The following is a 13913-nucleotide window of genomic DNA, read 5'->3' as shown; positions in this document are numbered from 1 at the left end:
AAAAAAAAAAAAAAAAAAAAAACATACTTCTTAAACAATCATTAACAAAAATATTAATTTAATTAAACCCAAACCAATATAAAATCTTGTTTAACTGACTAAACTCTAATTATCATTAATAAATCCAAACCAAACATATAACTTCGTTTAATTATAAAATCTAAACCCCATTTCTCATTTGTAAACCTAAACCGATATATAATCTTGTTTAATTGTAAAATTTTAAACTCTACTCCGTTTTTATAAACTCAAACCGACATAGAAATTCATTTAATTGTAAAATTTAAAACTCTAATTTTCTACACTCAAACCAACATATAATCTTGTTTAATTATAAAATCTAAACTCTAGCCTTCCTTTATAAACTCAAAATGACATATCACATCATTTAATTGTAAAATATAAACTCTAGTTATAAACTAAAAAACCGACATTATAACCTTGTAAAATCAAAAATCAATAATATATTATTACTCCAAAAAAAATTTTTTTTTTCCTTTAATTATGGTTCTCCAAATATGTTTCTTTCTACCTATAATTATAGGCTTGCATATCTAAGCATAGGAGCTAGATATGCTTAACTTAATCTTTTCTATTTTCTATTTGTTGTTAAAAAAAAAAAAAGCTAGATATGCTTAACCGTTAAAAATCCCAAAATAATTCCACAAACCAGAAGCAAATTCAAATAATCAATGTGTTGTGAGTTTTGGTTTATTCCCGGTATGTAACGGTCTCTTGGTTCGGTCATTAATCATAATCGTAATTAATTAGTCATATCATCTATAAAGTAATAATCCTGTGCGCCTTATCCAAAAAAAACCTTGTAAAAACCCCTCTGAGTCTCACCATCATCATCATCCACTGATCCACAATCTCAAAATTCACAACGAAGACGAAGAAGAAGATGCGATCTTCGTTTATAGTCTCGAATCCTCCGTTTCTTCCTTCTCTAATCCCTCGTTACAGTTCCAGAAGCTCCTTCAGACGCAGCAGAGAACGACGCTTCTCCTCTTTCACTGAGTCTCTTCGTGTTTCTCTTCATGGAAGAAACATGGAGGTTTGTTTTGATTGTTTCCTCTTGCCTCCCAATTAGAACAACATCGAGGTGTGTTGAATTCGATTTTGATTTGGTTTTCTGCTGTTGTTGTTGTTGTTGTTGTTGTTGGTCTAGGTCGTCGCTCAAGGAGTTCAATTCGATGGTCCGATTGTGAGTAGAGATGATGCTTTAGAGGTGAATTTGGATGATGATTTAATGGTTCAAGTGTGTGTGACTCGTACCTTGCCTCCAGCTTTGACTCTTGAGCTTGGACTCGAGAGTCTCAAAGAAGCTGTGAACGAATTGAAGACTAATCCTCCTAAGTCATCTTGTGGCGTCTTGCGGTTTCAAGTATTGAATCATCATATCTACGCATTTTCCTGTTCATTTTTTTTTGCTTCTGTGGATGCAGATATGTTTTATCAAATTAATATGGTGTTTGAATTTGTAGGTGGCTGTGCCTCCAAGGGCAAAAGCATTGTTCTGGTTTTGCTCTCAACCAACGTCTACTACCGGTGTGTTTCCTGTGTTTTTCCTCTCCAAGGAAACCGTGGAGCCTTCTTATAAATCACTCTATGTAAAGGAACCTCACGGGGTTTTTGGGATTGGGAATGCATTCTCTTTCGTTCATCCGTCTTCAATCGACTCCAATGGACATAGCATGAGGAAAACGTAAGCATGTTCTCTTTTGGAACTTAGTTTGGTTAGTAAGAATGTGCTTTATTCTATGATGTATGCATGTTCTAAAGTGCTACATTTCACTTCTAAGTAGTTAAGCTAACTAACTTCTGCAGATTCCTTTCAGATGAATCAGCTATGGTGACGGCCTATGGATTTCTAGATATTGATTTCAACGAGCAATCTAGTGTAAATAGCAAGGATGGCTCTTCTTACTTTTTCGTTCCTCAGGTGAAGTAGCATTGACTGTGTCACTTTACTTGATTTACGTGATACTAAATTATCTCATTGTTTTTAGTATCTAAGTTGGACCTAAGGTTACGGTTAATGTGCTTGTAGCAGGTGTTCTTACATTGTAAATAATTTAATTGTCAAAATTTCAACAGATTGAGTTAGATGAGCGTGAGGAGATCTCTATATTAGCAGTTACACTAGCATGGAATGATTCTCTCTCTTACAGATTCGAGCAAATGATTAGTTCATATGAGAAATCCTTTTTTCAGGTATGCTTCTGTTCCGACATTTTCTTATTTCAATTAAAGCTAAGATTCTGAAAACAATTATAAGCATTTTCCTACTCATGTAGCATTGTGTTATCTCATTGAGGAAACTAAACAATATACGCAAAACTGTGCCAAAGTTGATTATTAATTTACGGGAATTAGGGAACTAAATCTTCACATTCTTCATCACAGTGAAAAAAAGTGTTCCTATACCGATTGTGTTCATCTAAATTCTTTTGTTTAGAATTGATTACTTGAAACCTCTTTGGTGCAGATTCGTTTTATATCTGCCACTTAAATGAAAAGTTAAATACTTTTTGGTTGCTGCCATTGGTTCCTATACAATTCCTGGATATGTCTGTTTCTTCTTTGTCCTTTTTTTTTCTCACTTTTGGTTCATTTTCTTGCAGGTTTCTTGTCATTTCTCCCCAAATTTAGAGGAGCATTGGTTCAAACATTTAAAAAGTTCTCTTGCAAAGTTCAGTGCAAAAGAGATACATCCAATTGAGATGGTACACGCTTTACTTAGGTTCTTTGTCCCCCAATTTTTAAGTAGCTAAACAAGATGCAAAGAAGAGATCTGATTATTTCTTTCTTTCTTTATCAAACTGTATACTTCACGAATTTTATCTTCCTCGTCTTTGGAGAGTCACTTAAAACTCATTAAATATTAAAAATCTAGCAATCCGTGTTCCATTTGAGTCTGCTTTAGGTGACTCTCAGTCTCAGGTGAAATCATTGAAGTTTCTTTTACAATATATTTTTACCCGCTTGACCTTCATGGATTTTACTTACAATTATTTTATGGACGAAGCATGTTGAGTTAATTTCCTTTTTCATCCCACTCATCATTATGTTTTCCTCTTCGCAGGAGCATATGAGGTTTTTCACATTTTCTGAGATAGATCAGGCTGACGCCAAGGAACTGGTATCTTCTTTACCCTGGTAATTTTCATCCCTGTATTTCAGAATTTAATTATCATCCTTGATCGTACGCTGGAGTTGATTTTCTTCAGATGTTCTGGATTGTTTATGGTTTACTTTGCCATTCTTTTGTTGCAGAAAAATATCCGCTCGTCATGTCAGTTCCATTGCAGGCTTTCACCTGGCGTTTTTTTCTCTAACAACATGGTACGTAGAGCTATAAATATGGCCATTAGATGGTTAGGCTTGATTTATGTATTGCTTGTGAGAGACTGTTCACCATACACTCACGGTAATTAAGCTCAGAGATTCAGAACTGTCTAGTGGTTGGTGACTTTTGAACCTTGTGGCTTTTCGAGTTAGCGTCAAATTTTTAAGAAACAAACATAATTAGGATGCATTGGAGTGTCCGAAAAGTGAGAATCTTGGAGGGTATGAATTCTCAGGTTTTTACTTTATATATATAANTGTCCGAAAAGTGAGAATCTTGGAGGGTATGAATTCTCAGGTTTTTACTCTATATATATATGTTTTGCTATCAGCTGAATCCGGAGGCTGAAGTGAGTAGCTTCTTGAAAGATGAGGCTAACATCAATGCTGTCTGGGCGTCAGCTATAATTGAAGAATGCACTCGTCTTGGTTTGACGGTGAGCTGAACTTGTCAATCATCTGAAATAAAATCTCAAATTTGAATGACTTTTCTCACAACATACTGCCACAGTATTTTTGTGTAGCTCCTGGATCGAGGTCTTCCCATCTTGCAATTGCTGCTGCCAACCATCCCCTTACAACGTGTCTTGCATGCTATGATGAAAGATCTCTTGCCTTTCACGCTATTGGTTATGCTAAAGGATCCCTCAAACCAGCAGTCATTATAACATCATCAGGAACTGCCGTTTCAAATCTTCTTCCAGCGGTCAGAGTGTACTCATTTATGCTTCACTAAATTATTTTATTAGCTTGTTGCATGCTACATACTTCACCAAATGCAATTGTGCTCTCTTTCGGGTATTTATTTTATGATTTTTGACAAATACAGGTGGTTGAAGCCAGTGAGGATTTTATACCACTGCTACTACTTACTGCAGATCGTCCTCCTGAACTCCAGGGTGTTGGCGCGAATCAAGCAATTAATCAAGTAAGGTCAAGATAAGACCTTTCTTCGAGATTATACACTTGCGGTAGCCCAGTTTGTTTTTGTTTGGGTGTTCCATTTCTTATATTTTTCAATTTCTTATATTCTTTTTAACTCTGTCCCAGGTAAACCACTTCGGTTCGTTTGTCAGATTCTTCTTCAATCTTCCTCCTCCAACTGATCTTATACCAGTCCGAATGGTCCTTACTACTGTAGACTCTGCTCTACATTGGGCAACTGGTTCTGCTTGTGGACCAGTACATCTCAATTGTCCTTTTAGAGATCCACTTGATGGTAGTCCAACAAATTGGTCATCAGACTGCTTAAATGGATTAGACATGTGGATGTCTAATGCTGAACCATTCACAAAATATATTCAGTTGCAAAGCCTTGAAAGCAGTGGTATAACAACTGGCCAGATTAATGAGGTTTTACAAGTAATCAAAGAGGCTAAGAAGGGTCTCTTTCTAATTGGTGCTATCCATTCGGAGGATGAAATATGGGCTTCGCTTCTGTTGGCTAAAGAGCTGATGTGGCCTGTAGTTGCAGATGTCTTGTCTGGCGTACGGCTGCGCAAGCTTTTTAAACCTTTTCTTGAGAAGTGGTCCCCTGCTTTTGTTGATCATTTTGATCTTGCCCTGATTTCAGATTCTGTTAGGGATTTGATAGAGTTTGATGTTGTTATCCAGGTAAACCTACCGTTCTTTAATTTTTGCTTCATGCATCTAAGATTAAGGTATTGTAGGGGATTTTGTGGTACATCTCAATTCAAAATTTTCTCTGTGGTTTGGAATGCCTTGAAGAAGTTTCCAATAAATATGAGGAACTGGGAACTATGTGAAACATTTACCAGATCGTTTATCTGCATCTCAGATTAGGGTTTTTTTTAACATGCTAACTTCAAACTGAGATTTCAGTGATTTAGGTATTAATTACATCGATGTGTTCTGACTAAGTTTGTAATATGATAGGTTGGAAGTCGGATAACAAGTAAAAGAGTTTCTCAGGTGCTAACGAAATGCTTTCCGTTTGCATACATTTTGGTTGATAAGCATCCATGCCGACATGACCCATCACACCTGGTCACTCACAGGGTCCAAAGCAACATTGTTCAGTTTGCTGATTGTGTGCTTAAATCTCGATTTCCATGGAGGAGAAGCAAGTTGCATGGTCATCTACAGGCATTGGATGGCGCTGTATGTCCTCCAGAAAAACTATTTCTTTAAAATGCATTAACAGATCAAACATGACTGCTTTCGATACGTCCGAAACATATGCTTCCTTGTAGATTACAAGAAAGATTATTGTAACTCTTACTGCTTTTGATAGTTCAATCTTTTATGCAGATTGCCCGGGAAATGTCATTTCAAATATCTGCTGAAAGCTCCCTGACCGAACCTTACGTTGCACATATGCTTTCTAAAGCACTAACTTCCAAATCTGCTCTTTTCATCGGGAATAGCATGCCAATAAGGGATGTGGATATGTATGGATGTAGTTCAGAAAATTATTCTCATGTGGTAGATATGATGGTGAATGCAGAACTACCATGTCAATATATACAAGTAACTGGAAATAGAGGAGCTAGTGGCATTGATGGGTTGCTTAGCTCGCCACTGGCTTTGCTGTTGGATGCAAGAAGAGAGTAAGATTTTTTTTTCCCTTTAATGAGTGAAGTGAGAGAAGTATCAGAACCAGTTACTCATGTGTTTTGTTTACCATTTACATATATCAGGTGGTCTGTGTGGTGGGGGACATCTCTTTCCTTCATGATACAAATGGATTGGCGATTTTGAAACAGAGGTAGCCCTTTGCCTCTGCTTTATTGTTGTAGTTTTACTGTTGGTGGATTTTTCATAAAACGAACAGATATGCCATGGATTTTTTTTTGTTCACCAAATATTGTTTAGCGATTAATTTCTGAAGTTCAATCTGACTTGTTAGGATTTCAAGGAAACCAATGACAATTCTTGTGATAAACAACCGTGGTGGTGGAATCTTCCGACTTCTTCCAATTGCAAAGAGAACAGAGCCTAGCGTGTTGAATCAGTATTTCTATACATCACATGACATTTCCATTGAAAACTTGTGTTTGGCACATGGGTAAAAACATATTAGCATTTTTTACTATGTTTTCCTTTCCCACTTTGCGTATTTTATTGCTCTTTGGCTCTACAAAATGTAGGTTTTGGAGAAAAGAAAAATGGATAAGATTTGTCTGGACTTTGAAGTTTTACATGTTAATTTTGTTTCATATACGCATGACCATTGCACAGATATTTATAGAACATACAAGAAAAATGGTAGCGTAGATTGTCATTTAATTTGTTCACTGCCTCTATTTCTTAGCCTGTAGTCGAGTCGGTTCTCCATGATTTACGATGTCCTTGATTATATAGGGTCCTCATGGTTTATAATAAGATAATAAGTTAATAACTCAGCCAAATTGCTAAATATGCAGTGTGAGGTATGCACACGTTGGGACGAAAAGTGAACTTGAGGATGCTCTATTTGTACCCAGCGTGGAAGAGATGGATTGCATTGTGGAGGTTGAAAGCTCTATAAACGCTAACGCAATCGTTCATAGGTTATTTTGGGCTTTTGTTTTATTAGTGGGTTTTACATGTCCTCACTTCTCGTGCACTTTGGTTGACATTGAATACTCGTTCACAGCACTTTGGAAAGGTTTGCACGCCAAGCTGCAGAAAATGCGCTGGGCATTATCTCGGCCAGTTCTCTTTGTCATCCGATGATTGGAAATGTACTTGTTTGCCAAGTCTCTGGAATACAATATTCGCAGTACAGGTAGAACTCGTCAGAGACTATATCTGAATATTACTGTTTTTTTCTTTTCTTTTTGTCTAATAAAAACTCTGTTTGCAGAGTCAAACTGTGTGACAGACCTACCATATGTTCTGATGAGTTCTCTCAATTCCATCGAGAAGGGTTCATACTCTCCTTGACTTTGGAGGATGGGAGTATTGGCTATGGAGAGGTTGACTATTTTATTATTTTTAATTTTTCTCACTAATTAGCTTATATTAAACTTACATCTCGTGTTGTGTTTCATGAGCAGGTTGCACCTCTAGACAGTAATGTAGAGAACTTAATGGATGTTGAGGGGCAACTTCAGTTAGTTCTTCACCTCATGGATGGAGCTAAACTTTGTTACATGCTTCCTTTGTTAAATGGCTCAATTTCTTCCTGGATTTGGAGTGAACTTGGAATTAATGTAAGCTTCCCTAGCCTTAGTTCTGTCGGAAGGAAATTCGTTTAATCCATGCAGCTGCTCTCTATCAGGAGAAATTGCAAAGTAGACTATTGTGCAATAAGTTCTTCATTTTTCAATCGTGCTACGTGAAAAAAAAAGTTCTCGATCTTCGTAGTCTTCTTGTTAAAGAAATAGAAAACTATCTACAAACGAATAATTTCCTGGGAATCATATTTGAAGGCTTATTAATTTCCTTCTTTTTGTCAGGCATCATCGATTTTCCCGAGTGTCAGATGTGGTCTTGAAATGGCTCTTCTAAATGTAATGGCAGTAAGACATGATTCTAGTTTGTTGGGGATACTTCATTATCAGAAAGAAGAAAATGGTTCTGCTCAACCACACTCTGTTCAAATATGTGCCCTTCTTGATTCTGAAGGTACTCCATTGGAGGTCGCATACGTTGCTAGAAAACTTGTTGAAGAAGGGTTCAGTGCTATTAAACTTAAAGTAAGCCAACGGTTTTTAATCATACAAACAAGATTACACTCAACCATCAAATAATAAGATAGCTGGATTATTATTTTACTTTATGCTGGTTACGTATATAGCATTTTCCTGCATAAATTGAGGTGGTTGGCTTTCTCACTGTGAAAATTTTCAAGCTATTGATTACTGACTGGGGGATAAACCTGCCTAAAATGACAGGTTGGTCGTCGAGTAAACTCTGTTCAAGATGCTTTAGTTATGCAAGAAGTAAGGAGAGCCGTTGGTGACCAAACTGAACTCCGTGCAGACGCAAATTGTCGCTGGACTTTTGAAGAGGCTACAAAGTTTGGTTTATTAGTGAAAAGCTGTAATTTAAAATATATTGAGGTATGGGACAGTATGAATTATTGCAATCTGATTTTGTTTCTGAAGTATTACTCCAAAATAACTAATTTCTCTTACTTATATAACTTTAGTGGTGAACTTTATGTATATCTCAGGAACCTGTCCAGAATAAAGATGACCTTATAAGGTTTCATGAAGAAACTGGATTACCAGTGGCACTTGATGAGACTCTTGATGATTTTGAGGAATGTCCTCTACGTATGCTTAGCAGATATGTCCATCCTGGAATAGTTGCTGTTGTAAGCACCTGTTCATTCTTTACATTATTTACATAAGCCTGAGAATATCAAAACATATATATTTTCTTGTATGCCAAATTTCTTCATTGATCACTTTGTCTTGCCTCCCTTTATATTTTTTATCAATAGGATAGATAATATATCAGCTCTATCTTGGTAAATTATTTCATTTTTGCTTGCATATTAAATAGTGTTGACGTTGTCCTGCCATACTTGGAATTCTTAGGTTATTAAACCAAATGTTGTGGGAGGGTTTGAGAATGCAGCACTGATTGCTCGGTGGGCACAGCAGCATGGAAAGATGGCTGTTATAAGTGCCGCATACGAAAGTGGCCTAGGTTTATCAGCATATATTTTATTTGCATCATATTTGGAGATGGAGAATGTCAAAGCTTCAACAGAGCAGAAGCAAGGAACGACCCCTTTTGTAGCCCATGGTCTTGGAACTTACCGATGGCTTAGTGAAGATGTAATGATGAATACTTTAGGAATATTCCGTAGCCCTTACAGTGGATTTATCGAAGGATCTGCTGCTGATGCTACNTATCTTGGTAAATTATTTCATTTTTGCTTGCATATTAAATAGTGTTGACGTTGTCCTGCCATACTTGGAATTCTTAGGTTATTAAACCAAATGTTGTGGGAGGGTTTGAGAATGCAGCACTGATTGCTCGGTGGGCACAGCAGCATGGAAAGATGGCTGTTATAAGTGCCGCATACGAAAGTGGCCTAGGTTTATCAGCATATATTTTATTTGCATCATATTTGGAGATGGAGAATGTCAAAGCTTCAACAGAGCAGAAGCAAGGAACGACCCCTTTTGTAGCCCATGGTCTTGGAACTTACCGATGGCTTAGTGAAGATGTAATGATGAATACTTTAGGAATATTCCGTAGCCCTAACAGTGGATTTATCGAAGGATCTGCTGCTGATGCTACGAAAAATCTAAAGGATGTTGAGATAAACAACGATGTTATTGTTAGAACCAGTAAAGGGGTTGCTGTCCAAGGGTATGAACTGAGGGTGGATATAGATGGTTTCTCTCATTTCATAAGAATCCACGACACTGGAGAAATTGCGGAAGTAAGCTTGTCCTTGTTTTTTATTTTGAATGTCCCAAGCTAAAAAGGCATAAAGCTGTTCTTGGTCAATTGCTTCCTTGTTTTTTCACTCTGCTGTAATGTATTTCAGGGAAGTGTAGTTTTGTTTCTTCATGGATTTCTTGGAACCGGTGAAGAATGGATCTCCATCATGAAGGGTATCTCGGGATCTGCGAGATGCATTTCAGTCGATATTCCTGGTCATGGAAGGTCAAGGGTACAAAGTCATGCTAGTGAGACTCAGACAGCCCCAACTTTCTCAATGGAGATGATAGCGGAGGTCTTGTATAAGTTGATTGAGCAAGTTACTCGTGGGAAAGTTACCGTAGTTGGATATTCCATGGGAGCAAGAATCGCACTGTACATGGCTTTGATGTTTAGCAACAAGGTGGGTATTCTTTGTGTGGGAATTTAACATTTGTTTAACAATCTTTGTAATGGAACTTTGATGCTGTTCTATAGATCGAAGGAGCTGTTTTGGTATCAGGGAGCCCTGGGCTCAAGGATCCAGTGGCAAGGAAAGTTCGAAGAGCAACAGATGATTCTAAAGCACGAATGATGGTTGACCATGGACTAGAAATCTTTCTGGAGAGCTGGTACAATGGAGGCTTGTGGAAGAGGTGACTTTTCTTAATTGATGTTTTTGTTTCCCTCGACTAAAATTGATTACTCACATGAACGACTTTTGCAATGATTAGCTTGAGAAGGCACCCACATTTTAGAAAAATAGTTGCAAGCCGCTTGCTACATGATGATGTCCTTAGCGTTGCAAAGCTCCTCTCTGATCTAAGCAGTGGGAGACAACCGTAAGTTCATCTTTTCAACTTTTTTTTTTCCATCACTTAACTCAAAAGCGATGATCTTTGATGACGATGATGACATTATGTCCTTTGAAAAATAGGTCATTGTGGGATGAGTTGGAGGATTGTGATACGAATATCTCTCTTGTCTTCGGAGAGAATGATGTCAAATTCAAACAAATCGCTACAAATATGTACTGCGAGATGAGTAAAAGCAAGAAGAGAGAAAACAATATCATCGAGATGGTTGAAATCTCAGAAGCTGGTCACGCTGTCCATCTCGAGAGCCCTCTTCGCGTGGTTCTCGCCCTTAGAAAATTCTTAACAAGAGTGCACAAAAGGTATACAGAGACGGAGCTTTCTGAGAAGCTCCGATTAGCACTAAAAGAAATGTAAAACAGATTTTGAATCATAAGATTGGACCTGTTTCAAATCCCAATTGTATTGAATACTAGCTTCGGAGATATGTTTTCAAAAAATAATAATAAATTGATGTTTAAAAAAAAAATAATAAATTGATTCAAAACACTATTTTTATAGTATCTCTCTTTCCTCTGCATCTAATAAGTAGAAAACTATGGTGGTACAAAATCTCCTAAACACTTAATAACAGGTACATGTACAACCAAAATCACACCTACAGGAACAGGTTCCAGGTTTGCATTTCGAAGGACAGAACTTGTAACAGTCTTTAGCTGTATCGCAAGGCTGACCGTAATCATTTCTCTCTATATGTGCTGTTTGCGGCAAGCAGTTACAGTTCTTCATTCCTTCAGGACATTTGCCTTCGATGCAGTACACTTCCTCCACCATCATCTCTCTTGCATCACCCAAAGACGAACCTTTGATCACAAATAATCACAAAAATCTTCAATATATACAAGACCAACAGCCAAAAAAATATATATAACAAAGAACAAATATTAATTATAGAAGAAGCTTACAAAATGCTATGACTATGAAGGATAACAAGAAAACTAGCTTGAGAGATGTTTTCTCCATTGCTAATGGTAAATTCTCAAAAATCTTTTCTTAGTTACGATTGATGAAGAGAAGAGAAGTCAAACTGTCTTATTTATAGAGTTCTGTAAGTTGAAATGCAAGAAAATCTTTTGCGTGAAGGTTAAATCCTATACAAATCATTTTAGGAAATCATTTTTATTATTTATTGATTTTGTATTTTTTGTAGAGGGAAATTAACCAAAAGTTGAGATACAAACATATATTGAGTATTTACAAAATAGTGAACGCTATTGCCAAGAGCATCCAAAGAGATTTTCAAATAATGGAAGATAAATATCCTTTTAACGATTAAAGAAAAAAAAAACTAGGGCCAAAACTGGTATGCGTCTCAAGTTACTTGTAGAATGCTTCTCTGGTTCTTCTTTATTTGCTCTCTCATCCTCCTGTTTAAAGAGAGCAAAGACCATATAAGATTAGCTAAAAGAGAGGCTCTGGTTCTTTACATCCCATTATGATCTATATTTTGCTTAATCGATCTATCATTCTAGAGTCTTCATATGCTTAAAAAGCCTAAACAATTTTTTCGTGTCTCTGATTATTTCTTTGATTTATTGTCATCTAACTAGTTGTCCGGTTCTAAATACCTGCAGTTGTGGTCTCAGGTCTGTCCATCCAATGACCCCTTTCTCCGGGTTGTATACTATTAATTCGCAAGCAAGTACCAAAATTATGCCCATCCTGGAATAGTTGCTGTTGTAAGCACCTGTTCATTCTTTACATTATTTACATGAGCCTGAGAATATCAAAACATATGTTATTTTCTTGTATGCCAAATTTCTTCATTGATCACTTTGTCTTGCCTCGCTTTATATTTTTTATCAGTAGGATCGATAATAGATCAGCTCTATCTTGGTAAATTATTTCATTTTTGCTTGCATATTAAATAGTGTTGTGGGAGGGTTTGAGAATGCAGCACTGATTGCTCGGTGGGCACAGCAGCATGGAAAGATGGCTGTTATAAGTGCCGCATACGAAAGTGGCCTAGGTTTATCACTAATTGTAAAACAGATTTTGAATCATATGATTGGACCTGTTTCAAATCCTAACTGTATTGAAATACTAGCTTCAGAGATATGTTTTCAGAAAATAATAATAAATTGATGTTTTCAAAAAATAAATAATAAATTGATTCAAAACACTATTTTTATAGTTATCTCTCTCTTTCCTCTGCATCTAATATGTAGAAATCTCCTAAATACTCAATAACAGGTACATGTACAACCAAAATCACAACTACAGGAACAGGTTTCAGGCTTGCATTCCGAAGGACAGAACTTGTCACAGTCACTAGCTACATCGCAAGGCTGACCGTAATCATTTCTCTCTATATGTGCTCTTTGCGGCAAGCAGTTACAGTTCTTCATTCCTTCAGGACATTTACCTTCGATGCAAGACACTTCCTCCACCATCATCTCTCTTGCATCACCCAAACACGAACCTTTCATCACAAATAATCACAACAAACTTTTAATATATACAAGACCAAAAGCCAAAAAATATATATATAACAAAGAACAAATATTTATTATAAAAGAAGCTTACAAAATGCTATGACTATGAGGGATAACAAGAAAACAAGCTTGAGAGATGTTTTCTCCATTGCTAATGGTAATCTCAATAATCTTCTTTTATTTTTTTTGATTGCACGAGTGATTAAGAGAAGAGAAGTCCGATTGTATTATAGAGTTCTTCTGTAAGCTGAAATGCAAGAAAATCTTCCTTTTTTTTTTGGTGGAAAAAAATTCAAGAAAATCTTTGGCGTGATGGTTAAAATCCTATACAAATCAATTAAGGAAATCACTTTTATTATTTATTGATCTTGTATTTTATGTAGAGGGAAATTAACAAAAAGTTGAGATACAAACATATATTGAGTATATATGAAATAGTGAATGCTATAGCCAAGAGCATCCAACTAGATTTTCAAATAATGAAAGATAAATCCTCTATATATTAATAGATTAGCACTCTCACAAAAAATCTGAGATGTCGAGCTCACAGAGCTTCTGTACTTTTTTTAATAAATACATTTACTTCTCATTATTATCTACATAAATATGTCATTTGAATATTATGAACCAATGTTTTTCTATTAGTTTTTAAAAAATAAAAGATTCAATCAACTATTTAATCCAAAAATATATTTAATTATCATTTTCATAACCTATTTACCTATTAAAAGTAAATTACATTTCACAAACAAGAAGAAAACTTATTCATTTATTTACCACTTTTATTATTTTTCTCATTGCATTTTTAAACTTAGGATTAGTCTAAAAATCAAATTCACATTTTTCTGTTTCACATTTTATCTATTTAATGTTTCACATAAAAATGTGAATTTGATATTTAGAAACACAAAATGACATCAAA

At 35.9% G+C, this 13913-nt stretch overlaps 3 protein-coding genes across 3 annotated transcripts; 1 reads left to right on the top strand and 2 right to left on the bottom strand.

Moving 5' to 3' along the window:
• On the top strand, positions 818-11025 carry LOC104750694 (protein PHYLLO, chloroplastic-like). The gene is given in 29 exon segments (XM_010472532.1): positions 818-1057; positions 1172-1387; positions 1488-1708; positions 1831-1945; positions 2101-2217; positions 2628-2729; positions 3089-3145; positions 3280-3348; positions 3684-3788; positions 3863-4057; positions 4181-4279; positions 4402-4965; positions 5248-5472; positions 5623-5884; positions 5887-5921; positions 6012-6079; positions 6221-6379; positions 6738-6863; positions 6950-7081; positions 7160-7271; positions 7353-7508; positions 7755-7994; positions 8193-8360; positions 8474-8617; positions 9239-9700; positions 9809-10105; positions 10180-10337; positions 10416-10523; positions 10619-11025. Coding segments are annotated over 29 exon segments (5160 nt in total). The 5' UTR covers positions 818-904; the 3' UTR covers positions 10914-11025.
• On the bottom strand, positions 11121-11519 carry LOC109129514 (putative defensin-like protein 262). The gene is made up of 2 exons (XM_019237776.1): positions 11462-11519; positions 11121-11359 (listed from the first exon to the last, which is right to left on the bottom strand). Exons 1-2 carry the CDS (start codon positions 11517-11519, stop codon positions 11121-11123), a joined length of 297 nt encoding a protein of 98 aa, XP_019093321.1.
• On the bottom strand, positions 12740-13140 carry LOC109129513 (putative defensin-like protein 262). Its single transcript, XM_019237775.1, has 2 exons — positions 13083-13140; positions 12740-12978 (listed from the first exon to the last, which is right to left on the bottom strand). Exons 1-2 carry the CDS (start codon positions 13138-13140, stop codon positions 12740-12742), a joined length of 297 nt encoding a protein of 98 aa, XP_019093320.1.

The sequence above is a fragment of the Camelina sativa genome, chromosome 16, assembly GCF_000633955.1.
Source record: "Camelina sativa cultivar DH55 chromosome 16, Cs, whole genome shotgun sequence".
Classification (NCBI taxonomy): Eukaryota; Viridiplantae; Streptophyta; class Magnoliopsida; order Brassicales; family Brassicaceae; genus Camelina; species Camelina sativa.
The sequence above is the reverse complement of the archived record's forward strand: the minus strand, read 5'-3'. Positions and strand labels throughout refer to the sequence as shown.

Excerpts from the sequence above, each read along its gene's own strand:
- LOC109129514 (XM_019237776.1), bottom strand. The coding sequence starts at position 11,519 with ATGGAGAAAACATCTCTCAAGCTAGTTTTCTTGTTATCCTTCATAGTC. Across the intron at positions 11,360-11,461 it reads CTTCATAGTCATAGCATTTT|GTTCGTCTTTGGGTGATGCA; the intron begins GTAAGCTTCTTC and ends TTGTGATCAAAG.
- LOC109129513 (XM_019237775.1), bottom strand. The coding sequence starts at position 13,140 with ATGGAGAAAACATCTCTCAAGCTTGTTTTCTTGTTATCCCTCATAGTC. Across the intron at positions 12,979-13,082 it reads CCTCATAGTCATAGCATTTT|GTTCGTGTTTGGGTGATGCA; the intron begins GTAAGCTTCTTT and ends TTGTGATGAAAG.